We start from the raw sequence: 17,066 nt of genomic DNA, 5'->3' as shown, positions 1-17,066 counted from the left end.
TTCCTCGAACTAAAATTAGAAGCAATTTATTCTCTTAGAACAAGAAAATTTGAGATGAGCTTTTTATTTTTAGTGTCCTCATTTGATCTTTTCAAAATCCTTATTCTTGTAACCAAGGATGATAATAATGATGAATAAGACAATAGAATGTTAAGGATGGGACCACAAAAAAGCCTTCGTTACGTCTAGAAAAAATGGTTTCACATAAATAATACGCAATTATTCTTCGATGCATTAAAATAATATATCTTTGTTGCGTAACGGTCACGGGAAACAATATATTACCAGAAGACAAAAAGCACCGTAAAGCTACAATATTCCCGTTGCACAATTCGACCTCAGAAAGATGTCTATTAAGGAAATGTCACTTTTAAAAATTGTATACAACTTGCCAAACATCAAGTGCAACATTCGATGTTTTGTGTGAAAAGTTCTTAGGTCGCATTATTTTACGTTTTGGTGACGTCATCTAGCCGCCAAGATCATGCGATTTAACACTGATGGATTTTTTGTGGGGTTACAGCTAAAAGTCATGTCTACGCCGACAAACCAGAAACGTTGGAGCATCTAAAAACCAACATTTAGAAAGTTATAGCCGAGATACTACCTAAAATGAACGATCTAAAATTACATTGAAAGGATCGGCTGCTGCAGAAGGTGCAGACACGGGCATTTATTATTTTATATAATTACTGAAATACATTAAATGCTCGATTAACAAAAAAAAATCCAATTTGTGGGTTTTTTTATAGTGAAAACTGAAGTTATCGTCCTTTAAATAAGGATGAATATGTAAATGTATATTATACTACGTATGGAAAAGTTTAATCATATAATTTTACTAGCACCTACCAGATAAATTATATTTTACCCTACCAGATAAGACATGTTTAAAAAAGTTTTTTTTTTAATTTTTTTTAGGGATAACCCGAGAACTTCTGGTTTAGATTGAGAAACGTCATTTCAGTTTTTTTCTAGGGGGGAGGATTAAAAGTTGTCCAACCATTTTTAATATTTCGATTTTAATAAAATTCATAGTATTTCATACGTCATTTAGTACGTTTCTGTTTCCACCCCGATTCATCGTATTGGTCAGACAATGAAAAACTGGAAGGGCAATCTTAGAAACTTTGTCCAGATCCACTACTTTACGTCCGACTTAACAAACAAAAATTCAACTGAACTTGCACTAAGCGGAACTACACCGAATCGACCGATACGAACCTGAAAAGCTCGATAAAATCATATCTTTCACATCGACAAATAGTATCCATATCAAATAATAGTTTGAAAAATTCTTCTAGAATCATACACATACACATACACGTGGGTATCGCTATTATAAGGGCTTCGGTCATTCTGGCGATGCATGCACATGAATTTGCGCGCAGTTCCGCAATTGATTCACAAGTCGCCCACAAAAGTAGGGGGGTCGCGCCTCTTCTGGCATGAGTCATTATTTTTGCACCAGGAATAATTTTCGCAAACGACCGGCTGTCGCCAAAGACGCAGTCCCGAGAAAAGATATATGACGCGAGTGCGGAAACTCGAAAGAAAGGGGTGGGTGGAAGAAAAAGTGAGCAAGACCACGTTTCGCAGAATCGATGGGCTACGCGTGACGGGCCTACCCCTGTAAACTACGAAAATGATCCGTCTAAGGACGTTGAACCAGCTAGTTCCATAGTATATTGAGAATCCAGTATTAGCACATTCCATAACTATAACGATTGAAATCTTCGCCATAAATTATTCATCGGCTACGTTTATTAGTATAAATCTTTACCATTAACGATAGCATTCCTCCGTTCTAAACGACAGCTCACTATCGCAAATCACTATATAACAAGTCATTGTTGGCATAATTAAATAAACAGAAATCGTACGATCGAGTCTATATATAGTAAGTAGTAAACGTCGACTAACTGCAGTAGTTATAAAATACAATTAAAAGGTCGAAAGTACAAAGTCATACAATCAACAATGAATGTGGTTCGATTTTATAAAATTACAATTGCACTCGGTTTGCTACTAAATACCTAAGTCACAAATCTTATTATCGGTATGTACTCTTGGAAAGGATTACGTTATGTTTGAATAGTCTCGCGATAACTGAATCACGGTCATGAAATTGCGTAATTAGCGTGCTTTAGATTTAGAAGATACTGAATTGATATCTATTCGTGATATTACATGCATAACTGCATGATAATTACTTTGTTGAGGAAGCATAATGACGATATTATCTCCAACGTTCTGAAACAATTTTTGCATATTTAATTAGTTAAGAATGAGCAAAGATGATCGAAGGCTAGTAATCACGGATTCAGATAAATGTGAGATCTTAATATAATTGATGGTTCATGCTAGAGAAAGAAAGAAAATTTTAAAATCATCGTACATAGATAGTCTGTCAAGATATTTATTAGACAGTGAGAAATAGTCTGTTTCTGCCCCGAAAAATCGCATTGGCCAGACGATCGAAGACTGAAAGGAACGATGCACTTTTCAATAACGTAGCTAGGGTTTGTGTCGCTCGGGGCGATCATTTACTTTGCCCCCCCCCCCATACAATTATCCAATACAAAATTTGTTAACTTATATATGTTTTAAATATTCCAAAACTTTCCGAGGCGGACCCTTCCCCCCCCCTTTCTCACAGCTACGCTACATATTCTTCACATAATATATGCATTTAAAAAATGTGAAAAACAATAAAATATCTTATATTTTAGCTCGTGTTCGACTTAAACAAACAATGGAGAATATCTGATTTTATAACCAGCCGGGTCATAAAACCAGTATTTGTTAAACTGTTGTTTATTATTTTAATATATTCAACTTAGCTATTATTTTTAGCGCATTCAGTTTAAAAACCACGCTGCATGAACGGTCCTTCCATCGCGAAAATGTCGCCCCTAAGCAAGTGCCACCCAGGGCGGTCCACCCCCCTCTAGCTACGCCATTAAATGGTATATAAGCTTGAACAATGCGCTCTTAATTCTCTTCCGCCAAAAATTTACACAATCATAATTGTACGATAAATGTTAAAACTAAAAAATGTTTTCCATAATTTTGTCTTCAATGCTATTTATTAAAAAAAAGTTAAGTTATTGCAATAAATGGTTTTAAAAACAAGAAAAATGTCGGACAATCAAAGATGATTCCAGTTGCACCATGTTTATTTCGTTAGCAATCTGCATACGCTTCAAAAGACTTGAATCTATAATTCTCATTGATTTTGCTATGTCAATGAAAAGTTTCAATAACATATGATTAATGTGTCAGGATTTGACATGAAAGAATGCTTCTTTCATAATAATTTTTATGTCGCAATGCCACGAGAATGGCATCAAAAACATCGAAGACAAGAAGAAGGAGAATAAATAATGAAAAAGACTTTAACAAAAACTATGGGTCTAAAAAAATCGTCATTCAAAGACAGCAAAAATTCAGTAATTTTTGATGGAGCTACGAATTTTTAAATAACCATTTTGAAACAACATGGCGGACTAGGCTGACTAACGAAATTAGTCGAGAGAAATTAAGTAAAAGAAACCGCATTATTTTTTTCTATTTTAATATTTAATATAGACTAACATTTTTGCTCTCTGTGGTTTTTTAAACGATACACGATTATTTTTTTGAAAAGCCGTTATTTTGAAACAAGATGGCAGATCAGACTGGCTATAAAACTTCCCCGAGATATTTACAAGGTCTATTTTAACTACGACAGTCATCGTATCCCGAAAAACTGTTTTATCTTGTCTTTATGTGCTTAACGAGCGGTTAACGGGCAGATGCCGACAGAATGGTGAAATCTCTGATAATTATGGTATTGAGTATTCTCTAATTGTTAATAGCCTTTTGTCAAAACGCGTTACTATTTCCTTTTCATGAATTTAAAGTTATCGCCTGAATGACCTTAGCGTTAACTGTCCAGCTAGGTCAGGGGTCGGCAAAGTGCGGCTCCGGAGCCGCATGCGGCTCTTTGGCTCCTTGAGTGCGGCTCTGGCACAAATATCCACGGGCCCGGGCGCTAATTCTGGTCGAGTGTCCTTTCCATGCAACGTTGAATGTGTACGTGAGCGTTGACGTAGTATCTGTTTCGTCCGATAGGGGCGCAGCGCAGCGTAGTAGTATGACAGCTGTCAATCTGCGTACTTGGCGGTTACAGACGGGGCCAAAAGTATGACTGGCGTTAGAAAAGGGTTTGTTGCCATTTTGAAAGAAAAAAATAATTACGAGATATTGGTTTATCATTGCATTATTCACCAAGAAGCGCTTTGTGCGCAGATATTTCCGGAAGAAATTAGTAAAGTTATGGGATTAGTGATCACGATCATCAACTCCATTGTAGCTAAAGCTCTTAATCATCGTCAATTCAGAGAATTTTTAGTTGAAATGAAGAGTGAGTACGCTGATTTTCTGCTTCATAACAAGGTTCGATGGTTATCAAGAGGGAACGTTTTAAAACGCTTTTGCTCAAGATTTTGAAAGGGAAACATTGTTTCACTTTCCGAGCCTGCTGAAGCATCGCCAAGAAAATAATTCCTCTATTGACAAACACCATTTCAAAACAACAATTTTAAATATGAGGAAAGCATTTCTCAGCAGGTTTCAAAGCGACCTTAGCATTCGTCAAAAATCTTCTTAATGCTACAATAAACTGAGTTGAAATTTTCTCCTTTTGGCATTGACATTAGTAACTTTGAAATATAATTGCAGGATTTAAAAAACAAGAAAATATGGAGCTCCAAATTTGAACGTCTTTGTATTGATTTGGAAATATCGGAGAAGAACGAATGTGATCTTAGTTCACAACACAAGTGGTCTGCTTTGAAAGACCTGGAGAATGAAGTCATGATCATTTTCAACGTTTGGAATAGTATTCCTGACTCTTAAGATCCGCTGAAAAAACTTGCGTTTGCTGTTCTTTCCCTTTTTGGTTCTACATATTAATGCGAACAAACCTTTTCAAGCATGAACTTTATCAAGCGTAAACTGAAAAGTTGTCTTATTGATGAGAACCTGGAATCATGCCTAAAATTAAAAACAACAACATATAAACCTGACTTACTGAAACTTTCCAAGGAGATGCAAGGACATTGTTTGCATTAAGTGTTTGTCAGTCATTGTCATGATTTAAATTTATGGATACCTTACTTTCATATTATTGTTTATCAACTAATAAATCTTTATTAAGTGTGAAATCAAGTTTTATTCAGTGTACCTGTAATTTAATGAAGGTTTAAAATTATAATAAAGGTTTACTAAATTAAAAAACAGATTTGGCTCTCAGAACTATTTTGAATCGTTGTAATGTACATATTTGGCTCTTCGGCCAATAAGTTTGCCGACCACTGAGCTAGGTGGACCTCCAACAAAACGAAAATCGAATATAAAATATTTTTAAATAAAAATATAAGATAATTTCTTAGTTTATTTTTAATTACCATTTATTTTTAAATTTTTGATCCAACAAAATAATTAACCATTTACTACTATTGCTTTAAAAAAATAATAAAATAAAAACATTATTTTCCACAATAATAATTACTTATTTATTAGTTTTTTTTTATAAGCAAAGTATTGACGGCAAAAATTCAGTAATTTTTAACGGAGCTATGATTTTTATATTTTATTTTCATAACTGTTTTTTGCTACGAATCTAAGATTTAAGTGTTTTTTTTTAAATATTGTCGTATTTCTTTAGATAAAGTGGATTTTTTTCAAAACTTTTGCTCTGACAAAATGTTCAACCATTTGTTGCACTTTTTCTTTAAAAATATATTCAAACAAAAATCATAAACAAACAAAGAACGGTTATCCGTATCCGATGGATGTTCTTTAACAGTTCTAAAGCAATTGCACTCAAAATTAATTATCTTTGCCGAGCAAGTACATCTCCACATTCAAGGCAATGAAGATATCACCAATGTACTGGTTTTGTTGCTCCGTTATATGTACTAAAGACATGGATTAGATAAAAACAAAGAGTCTGGTCCCGCCCTGGATTATTGGTATTAGCTTAAAAAATTCTCAAAGTCGTCAAGAACATCCACCCGAACTTTAGTACCACTTCGCTTTTGACTTGGAATAGTGAGTGTTTAACCGAATCAATCTGAATCAGCTAAGCATTCACCCGAATTCCTCAATTTATATATAAAAAAAACAGCCACTGCCGTTTTATTGTGTATAAAAAGAGACTTTCATGAGGATCTTAGTAAGATTCAATTTAATCAGAAAACCCTTGAATCTGAAGTAGATACAAGCAAGAAAAACTTATATCTCACTATAAGTATGCTTCTAATGTGAGACCTTAGCGTCTCCGAGTTTTCCAACGCATTGCCATTACCCTAATCGATAAATGCGACATTTTTAGTCATAGGCAAAGAAGCCGTCTGGTGCTTTGTCACAAATCGAGTTATCGAAGACCTTCCTCGTTGTTCGCCGTCAAAAATAATTTAGAAGCAACGGCTTTTCAGACTAATTATACTGTGACCCGGCAGTAGACGACCAGACGTCCCATTTACCCCGATAACGAATACCGGAATAGAATATTCGAGGTCTGATGCACTTTTTTGACATTTTCGACACTGGCACATTATGCAATAATAGCGCGGTATGGAAGAAAAACAACAGTAACGCAGAGATGGGAAATTATGTAATGAAATCAATATAGAGCATCTAGCAGCGTATTTGGATTTGTACGTTATGAAATGAAACTTCTTTGGTTTAGTTCATGTTTCATATATGAGAGTAACTATATTGCAGACATAATATAAATCAACCCTTGTCATTCAAAACAACCGTGAAAGTAGTATCTCTCGCGTGTTTCTTAGATAAATAGGCATGCCGACTTATGGTAATTTACATGCTAATATAATACTACAGTGTGCTGCGGTCTTCGAATGCCATAAATATCATGGGAAAATACGTGAAGAAGCAACTATCAACAAACACTACTGTCTTACAATCAGCTACATATCAACGTGCGAATAATTGTCATCTAAACAAAGCGACAACGCCAGTCATTACATATTAAACATACACACACATACAACAAAACAATGACGAAGATATACAGAAGAAGAGATTCAAGACGAATTCTGGGTCCAGAAAGATGCCTTTCCCTCTAAATATAATGTCATAATACGTTCCAAAAATAATAAACAGCCGCTTTGTCGCGAATTAAGAGTGCCAGAAGACAAAAGTTGAACCAGGAAGAAAGACTTTCGAGTTCTGGAAGCGTTCGTTACCCCCTCGCAAAAGTCGACAGCTTCCAGAAGCTGAAATAGAAGATCGCGCACGCTATCTGGTCATGCGATAAACTCTAATTAGCGGAGAGCATTATTGGAGTGAGACGGATCGGACTCGCGTATCATTTTACATTAAGATTTTCTTGCTCAAGTCGTTAAAGAGTTGAATAGTATACGCATTCCACTCCATAAGCATTGTTTCTATCTACGATATCGAATTGAGGATGTATATCGGCATTATCGTGAAATATAATTAAAAAAAGAGCAAGCAGTGCTTAGATTGCCATTTTAATTGAAGAAAAAGATAAGATTTAATTAGCCGCGTAACGAGAAATTTTACAATATTCTTCAAAATTGGGCCACAAGTGCACAAACTTTTGTATAATGTATGCCAATTTGGCTCAGATATGTCTCATAAAATAACGTAGCTATCGATTTAACGCGCAAAAGTGACACCGCTTTTGCAATTGTGGCAGATGTAATTCGACCCATAACTGTCTATGGCTAAGGACTTCCGGGACTTGAAAATGCTGAAAACTACTCTAAAGCAATAAGAACTATAATTAAAAAACGGTGAGTAAACATTAAAATTTAATAAAAAATTCCGTCTGGCAAAAGTCGCAAAAATTAGTTTTATCTATTATATATAAAAACATAACATCTTTGGTTTTTTTCTACAATTTTTAACGAAGTTTGAATTTGAAATAATATTAGAACAGAACGATAATGAAAGAATTTTTATTTCATTTCAGTTTCTATAGAATATTTTTTATTTTTTTCTAGGATTTTTCAAGCAGTATTTGAAAAACCACAATTTTGAAACAAGATGAAGAATCTATCTGGATGATTCGAAATTATTTGAAATATTTGAAAAAAAATCATAACAATATATTATCCATAAATACCGCTGTAATAGCAAATTAAAAATATTAAACTTATTATTTTTTTATATAATAGTCACCATTTTGAAACAATATATCGTAACAAATTGACTAACGAATTTCGCTGTGATATTTATTTTTTATATAGAGTAGTAAAAAAATAAGTTTCATGAATATCTGATTCAAGCTACAGTTCTTTTTTGTCTAGGATGTATTTTAACAAAGCTACGTTTTTTTTTTTTTTTTTTGAAAAACAGTGTTTTGAAACAAGATGGCGAATTAGACTTGCTTACGAATTTTGTTAAGATATTTACAAGGACTATATAAAAAAGTTTCATAATTTAAACTACAACTTTTTCCTCTATGATTTTAGTTAAGCAAAGTTACAATTTCAATAATTTTTAGAATAGCTGCTATTTTGAAACAAGCTGCTATTTTTTTTAACTAATCGTCATTTTGAAACAAAATAGGGGATCAGACTGGCTCACGAATTTTGTTGAGATATTCACAAGATCTATTAAAAAAAAGTTTCATAAATATCTGATCTACAGCAAATATCATGTTCTCGAAAACCGTTATGATTAATAAACATTAAAATTTATTTAAATTTAATTAATAAAAAATATGGCGATCTGACTACTACAGCAGTTATCATGTCTCAAAAAAACATTATATTCCATATATATATTTTAAAAGGCGGGTTTCGTCGCTCTTAAAACTTTTGTTTGACGTTTCGACAGTGATAGACCTAGCATAATCACGAATTCAAAGAAAAGTTTTGTTTTCTTAAAATTCGTTATCATAGTATGTCTATCACTGCCGAAATATTGAACAATAAGTCGCAATCGCGACGAAAACCTACTTTTAAATATATGTTTAGCCCTTTGGACGCGTTAATCAAAAATAAATATAATTTTTTTTTTTTTTAAATTCAAATTTTACTTAGGTTCTGTGTTTAAATGTTCTGATTTTTTAATTTTAATTTATTTAAAATGATATTTTATGTTTATTCACAAAAAAAAGTTTTTTCTTAAAAACATTTTTTTTACTGATTTTTGCATAAAGAGATAAAAAAATCAATTGAGCGACTGTAGTCGACTATCGCGTCCAAAGGGTTTTAACATCGAATATATGCACATATACACATATGTATGTACATATATAATTCAAATATAAACATTTTGAAGTTGGGTTATGAGTACCATTGCAATAGTTAATATTTAAAAATAAATCTATTTAAAAAACCATCTGAAGAAATGTAAATCTCAAGCAAAGATACAACTGGGAGATTATAAAAATAATGTAAGTTGCGAGGTGCAAAAATCCCAGTACATTTGGCTCTTCTATTCTAAATACATTTTTAAATATAGGAGCATAGCATTGTAAGTAGAGTTATTAACTTACAAACTTATCTAAAACACGGAATGAATCTTTGCACGTCTTAAAAAGGCATGTGAAAAAACATTCTAATGAATGAGGATTTCCCAACATTGAAATATACATCGAACATGTTGCCTTGGTGCGAATAGACGTGGGCGTGCAAATCGATTTCCTACTGTAGAATGTGTCAATTTAAAACACACGTATGGAAATTAAGAGGCGGATTCGAGACTATCTTTCTTGCTAGATGATTCGGAGAATCGACGTATACATTCTAGTAACGACTGCCAGATTTGGGTCATCTACACTCTAATTGCGAACGGCTGAAAGAGCATTTTATTCTGGAAACTCGAGCGACCCCGAGTTCAAGATATTGAAACCGCGCAGAAATTCACCAGCGGCCGCGAAATCGACGCCAAGCAATGACCGACATATTTACGCGCGCGTCGAAATAAATAAAGAAAGGAGCATAAAAAAGAAAAGAACGCGTGGGAAACGCGTCTGAGAGAAATAATACAGTGGTGCAAACGTATGAACGAAAGAGAAGCACTATAGGACGACCGATTGAACGGTTCGCAGAGAATATTTCCGCGTGTCCGTAGAAATAGAAATCTTGGTCGGCGTCCAACGTCTCCTCAGTGGCCCACGTACAGTGCACCCATGTGTGAGTGTATACATCTGTCTCTAGGTACCACTGAATCATCTCGGATAGGCCTTGCTACGCAAGTGACTTTGCAATACATTAGAGACAGTCTTAAGAAGCACCACTTAACTGGATCAAGGATAACTAATTGTTCTATTAAAAAGAGAAGAAAAACAAACAAATTGTATTCTATTACTATGCTCAATTTAATCTACTACTACTTAGCAAACCCTTAATTGTTAGGCAATACGCTCTGCTTGCTCAATGGTTGATTTGAAAAACTGTTCAAGCACGATTCAACCTATCCTGTCTTTTACAATAATCGAACTACCTTAGCAACTCTGTTTTGACTACGGTATGGAGATTGGCGAGACGGTCTTACGCCGCAATTCCAAATGCAATGAACAGACAAAACTGTGGATTCTTAAAGAGAAACATTGTGCATACTCACGTTTTGATAGATCTGGTAGAGCGATCCCGATTCACCGTTGATCTCTCTGTATTTTCTCTTGGCTAGTGGAGTTTCAGGCGCTGGACTACTGCTATCTCCTCTGGAGCGCCTGTCGTTCGAGTTGCAATCGTTATTCTTTCTGGCGTCGTCTTCGTCTTCGTTGGACAGATCGTCCGCTAGTTTGATAACTCCGTTAAGTTTGGACCTTAATAAATGTCCGTTGGCGTGTTCAAACGTTTTGTTCTCGAAGCCTTGCTCTTCGTAATGACCGTCGTCTCTTCCGTTATAGTCTACGAACAGCTTTCCGTCGCTATCCAAGCTAGGCTCGGAGTCTATATACCTCAAATTGGTGCCGTCTTCGTCTGGACTGAGCAAGTGCACGGTGCGTTTGTCTTGTACGTCGTTAGAGTATTTTTCGTATCCGTTCACCTTGGACACTGACGTTTGATCTGGACTGGAATCATCCGATGAATTGGAATCTCCATTGCAAGCGCTATGAATGAACCTTTTCTGACCCGTAGGAGATGTGGATGTTTGCGCAGGTGACGATATTTGTATGTACGATGCAAAATCTGACGTATGCTTCGACCTGCCCTCCGTTCCGAAGCTTTCAGAAGAGTGGTTCTTCTTGGCGTTTTCATCAGAAGTATCTTTCGATTGCTTGATCGCATTTTGTTCTTTTCCTATTTCGATCGATAGCACGTTTCCGCTGTCACTCTTGGCGTCTTCGTAGTTCTTGTTTTCGCCGTTGCCAACGTATATAGTGGTGGACTTTTCTAAGATTTTACCGATGACGTTGTTGGCGTTTAACTGATTCTTGACGGAATTCAGCGATGAAGTCTTAATTCCTTCGGAGTGGATTTTGCTTATGGGCTCGATTGGCTTTTTGATCACGTAGCTCGAATCCGACGCTTTGGTCTCTCTGTTGGGACTCGGACTGTGCGATGGGAACTCCCATTTGAGACTCCCGGTAGTTCCGTTCGAGTACTTGTCGGAAGAGATCGGCCTGTGGACTGGCACTGGCTTTTCGTCCACCAGCGACGAAACGCTGCCGTTGAGATTCCTCAGCGCGCCGTATATGTTATCGCTCGAGTGAGCCGTCTTGTACAATAGATCCGGGTCCCTAGCTGGAAGTTTAGTAACCGTCATCTTCGGATCGAACTTTCTACGTATGTCGGTTACGGAGAGCTGAAGATCGTTACCGTTGTCGTCGGCGACTGGCAACGAGTGTCCGTTGTGAGACTGCGTAGATCTCTTGTCGCTCCACGAAGGCGACCACCTGGCCCTGGGGATGACGGTGGACGAGGTGGTTCTGGTCTTGGATAAGCTGGAGTCGGTGGTGCGCGCTGCCCTCTGCTTCTGCGTACATTCAACATCGCGTTTTACTCTCGCGGGCTCTGAATTGTTGGCCGCGTCTGTTAGTTCCCGAGCTCTTTGAACGGAAGCGTTAGTGGCACACTCGAGCGGGACGACGGCACACGGTTTAGCTACGGTGGTACTATTGCTGGCGTTGTTAGTGGCGTGTCGCTTTTCGGGGTTAGTGAGAGGAGCGGAGGGGTGCGTGCGGGGGATCTTTACCTCGGCATCTTGGGGGCGCAGTCTCCGTGGCGGTCTGGAAGTGTCGCTCGCCAAAAGCCTCGAGCGAGCGGTCTCGCCGGTCACCGATCCAGATAGCCTCTGCGACAGCGGGATGTAGTTCGCGGGAGAGTACTTCTCGTATAAGTCTGTGGTCGAAGAGGAAACGTACGCCCTGGGCAGCGGATCGCTCCTGGTGGTCCTGGAGGACTCGCTGCGGGAAGCGGAGGCATCGCGCGACCTCGACGTGGACCTCTCCGACCTGGTCGCGTACACTCCGGAGATTCCAGAATCAGAGTCGGACACGCTAGGCGCGCGAGTGCGCCTAGTGTACTCGCTGGTGGTGTAAGTAGACTTCCTTTCGCGCAACCCGACGCTGTCGCCGTCGTACGCTAGGCGACTTCTGTAACTCCCCGACGCGTAACTGGTACTTCGGTTGCAATACGTCGCGGAAGACCGAGATGCCATGTACGACCCCGTCGACGAGTTATAGTACGGCCTGTCCAGCGAAGTGGTACTCAGCGCGGAGCGATAGGACCCCGTCGAAGACAGGGAGGTGCTCGACGCGGGCATCTTGGCGACTTTAAAAACCGACCTATACTTTAAGGCAATTCGTGCGACGCAGTGCGCGATTATTTTAATATTTATAAATAGATTATGAGATTTTTACAATATAAAAATATCTATGTTTCTTTTATTTTTTTAGCCGCCGTTGCCGCTGGGATTCGATCATTATAGTAGCGTAAAGTTCAAGGCGACCGAAAAGCGACCCTCGACACTGCATGTCCCCTGTAAACAAACGACATACGTCAGGAATTTGCTTCTTTTGGCAGACCGCATTATCCTACGTCCGAGAATAGAAAACGCATATTTTTTCATTGTAAATTCATATTATATACGCAAACGCGCGCGTCAGGAATTATTATTAGATAAGCAATGCGCACATGGGAATCCGCGGAGTAGCACTTTTTAACGAGCTTTTAAACCGATGAACTTGATAAGGTCAGGTAGTTTTGAAACACTATGATTACTAAAGTAGAGGTTGAAAAAACAGTCGTTTAGTTCAATAGTAATATAAATTTAGATAACCAGTTAAGAACAGATTAACACCGCCCGAAATTTAGTTAAAAATAGGATAACATTTTTTATAGACACATGCACCGTCTGCCCCATATCTGCGAGGACTAGTTTTATATCTACGGTTCTAGTAGCGCCATTTCTTAGTTGTGGCATGCGTTTTGTAGGTCTAGGTTCTGACACCACTGAAAAAATTTTGGCGCTGGCTCTTCTGGTTTATAAGTTATGGCAAAAATATGACAGTATATTTTTGCTGTGGGTCGATAAATCAACATAAAAAATTACTTAATATTAAATTGTCTTAAACTCGGCAAAAAAATGCCACGTACGAATTGATGCGCAACGTGCACGTTAGTGTGTTCGGCCAGTTTTAAGTGGTTTGGCAGAATTCACGTTGGTCGTGAAGATCTTAAAGACGATGAACGCGCACCGCCGCCTCGAAGGGACGCAATCGCGACTCTTTAGGGCATTCAGTCTGCGGCTGAAAAATGCTAGGCATCGACACCATATTTATGAAGCTCTAAGTTGGGACAGCTAAAAAAAGTCGTCACGAAAAATTTGTTCAAAGCCTAGCACTAAGCCTAGCACAAATACGCAGATATCTGATATTTTTTCTCTGAATCCTCAATAACAACAAGGTGTACTGTTGGACCTCATGAGACAATGAGGACGTTACGAGCTAACGTATCGTACAGAACAAAAATTGGCAATAAATTGTTAAAATTAACACGCGCTCCTCATAAGAAAGCCGAGCATCTTCGACGCGCATACTAAGCCTTCATTCCTGCTTGTTTTCGACGGAATTATTTCTGGTTAAGACACTTCCACCTAAGCTATACGGGAATTCCCTCGATAACAGATAGTTGTTAAATGATGAATGTGACACTTGACAACGGCAAAAGGTAGCCATTTATTTTTTAAAGACAAGATATGAGAGGTCTAACTTCAAAACTTGCCTACTATATACCAACTGATACAAAGTAAGCGATTTATGTGATAAGACTTCTCATATATAATTCTCAAGTAATTACAATACCTTAAAGTGTAAGCATTATTACTTAAAACAGAGGTCTCCTAGGATATATATTGCATAAAACTCCTACAATGCATACATGTCGACGCAACTGTAGAGATTCATACCCCAATATACTCTGCAGAAATTTCATTGAAAATTAAAACTATTATTACTTTATATTTCATAAGGGTTACTTTGAATTTTTTGGCAAGCAAGTAAGAAATGCGTATTCACTACGAATTGCGCATTAAGTGATTATACAAAGCGCAGTGTCCTCGAGCTATTTAATTTATAAGAATAGCGAAGAGAACATTTTGGCATATATTTTGTATATGAAAAACAAATCTGTAATCTACTTTTAAATATAATTTAAAAAAAATCACAGACGTACTATGACAAAAGCATTTTCAAACTCATTCACCTGATTTATAATTAAAAATTTGTTTTTAAAAATGCCAAATTTATAATTAGATAGTGTGTATATGCATCATAAAAGAGCAAACCAAAAATAAAATCTGAAATGTTTGACTGAATCCGCGCCAGTTGGCCGAATCTTCTTTTTGTTATTCAAGAGTAAACAGTAGCTGGAACGTGGCGCGTTTTTCTATGATATATAATAACTATAAATATAAATTATATCGAGTTATCAACAAAACGATCCTTTACCTGAAGATTAGCAAACATATACAAAAGTGTTTACTGGACAAACTGAACTGTTCAAACTTATCGGGCAGACTGGTGGGGTATCTGTTTTGGTAGCAAGGTCTCGCTAGAATTAGTCATTTCATGTCTGGTCCGGTTGAATAATTAACAAATTAGAGTAACGTATTGATCTATGATGACACACAAGCATCCGACTGCCTTCAACATATTTTATAAGCATATATGTATACATGTGACTCACTAAACGCAAAATCCGATGCCTATATTGAACAAAAAGTATCTCAGGTGATGTACATATAATAGTTAACACTTTTACAGAAGCTTGCACATATGTCAGATATTTTGAATGGTGGTATTTCTTAATAGTTTATGATAGATTACCTATTAAAATCCACGAATAATCGCACAAGGTCGACAATTTGGAAAATTACCACTCTCTCTTGATAATTGGTTTTACCTAATTTTGCACGACCTTGCAAAGCATCTAGAATCTAGATGATGTCAAATGTGAATAAAATAGTCTTTAGTTTAGTGAAAAAGCATTAGAAAATAGGATAATCTAAAAAAAACTGATGAGCTATTATACATTTCATGTCACAATACAAGCGACAGGCAATGGACAGCAGACCGGAAGGTCATTTAGCAATTGACAGACTTAAACAGTGTCATTGAGGCTTTCGGATATGTCGAAATATGAAATTGGTGTAAAAAAAGTTGAAATCGTCAATATAAGCTACGACATTGTTAGATAAATGATTAATTTAAGACTTTATTTACCAAAACACTGATTAGTGTTGTTATCTCCGAGTATTGGACTTTTACTAAGGTTGTAAAGTGTCCTTGAATATAGTGAAGTTGTATTATTTTAGTATAAGCAAATAGTTTAAAGTCGACGTTCGATAATTTGATTTCTAAAAATCTACTGTTTATACCAGAAACGATTGTTTGTAAACGATCATATCATAACAACCGTTGTATATAAAAAATAAACACAGGTGTAACTATGTTTTCAATATTTTTTCATTTATAATGGAATCTTTGTGACGCATTGGGGTAATCTATCAGATAAGGATGGCCGTTTGATTTATTTATTTTGTATTCAACGTTTTATTTTTAATTAGTATTTTATTTTTAATTTTGCGTCAAATAAAACCTCACTACAGTCGCGCTGCGTAGACATTATGATTTGTTATTTTATTTACTTACAATGGATTTTTAAATACAAAATATTTTACATTTTTAATTTTGACTCACTCTGTGCATAATTACACCATCATTATTCCAAAGTAATTCAAAACAGTTTAAAGGCGGAAATTTTTCATTGGAACACCCTTGACCCAGACACATAAATCCCTACACTCCTGACCTAGTAAAAGGTCTGTTGATTCATAATAAAAAAACATCATTTATACAAACTTCGTTCGAGTCAAATTTCAAGGCTAACTAACTATTTTAATATACGAGTACCTCAAATCGGAAAATTTCAATAAAACGCTACGTTTAACGATTAACATAGTAAAATCTTACTACCTGTTTTTATTCTCTACGAAATTTACAACCCAATGATTCTATAAAGAAACTAAATTTTTGGGTGCCACTCAATTATATTTGTTTGCAAGAATGAGAGTAATAGATATATATTATTAGATAATCACAACTTTAATTTACTATAAAAAAAACATTATATCCGTAAACTAAGACTAATGCTATTAAATTTATATATGACAGATTTTAGTCAAAATATTATTGACAGTACAACGAGCAGTGTTGTTGATCAACAAGAAAGCATAGGGTGGGCCAAGTCACTTTATCGTTTAAAAATTAAATATCTTTTACAGAGTTATATATTATTTTATTTAGATGGTATAAATAGAAGCTTGGGAAATATGTTATTGATGGAAGTTTAGCGATATTGACATTCGGTCGACTTTCACAGAAGCAAAGATCAGTCAAGCTCAGGTCGTGTCCAGAAAAACATTAAACGTGTATAGCACATCGTTGATAAATATTACCAGGGATATCCACATTATGTGATTCATGATGTAGAGAAAACACTTGGAATGTGTTGGCATCAATATGGTACAACAGATCAGGATTGGAAATTTTAGGATTGGGTTCATTC

At 36.3% G+C, this 17,066-nt stretch overlaps 1 protein-coding gene across 10 annotated transcripts in view; it reads right to left on the bottom strand.

Annotated features, from left to right (window-relative positions):
* Window positions 1–17,066, bottom strand: part of Usp2 (Ubiquitin specific protease 2) — a 35,447-nt gene that overhangs the window by 15,296 nt on the left and 3,085 nt on the right. For 4 of the 10 annotated variants that reach the window (XM_088197461.1, XM_088197459.1, XM_088197460.1 and 1 more), the window contains exons 2-3: window positions 12,193–12,978; window positions 10,615–11,973 (exon numbers count right to left, since the gene is read on the bottom strand). In XM_088197461.1, the coding sequence (XP_088053587.1) occupies window positions 10,615–11,973; window positions 12,193–12,762 (1,929 nt within the window). In that variant the 5' untranslated portion in view covers window positions 12,763–12,978. The remainder of the gene's footprint in view (window positions 1–10,614; window positions 11,974–12,192; window positions 12,979–17,066) is intronic. The other 6 variants (XM_088197465.1, XM_088197464.1, XM_088197463.1 and 3 more) reach the window with 2 other exon arrangements.

The sequence above is a fragment of the Plectrocnemia conspersa genome, unplaced genomic scaffold (assembly GCF_051122295.1).
Source record: "Plectrocnemia conspersa isolate PC_06_02 unplaced genomic scaffold, ASM5112229v1 ptg000011l, whole genome shotgun sequence".
In the NCBI taxonomy this organism is placed as follows: Eukaryota; Metazoa; Arthropoda; class Insecta; order Trichoptera; family Polycentropodidae; genus Plectrocnemia; species Plectrocnemia conspersa.
Note: the sequence above shows the minus strand (reverse complement) of the source record. Positions and strands in the feature narration are given on the sequence as shown.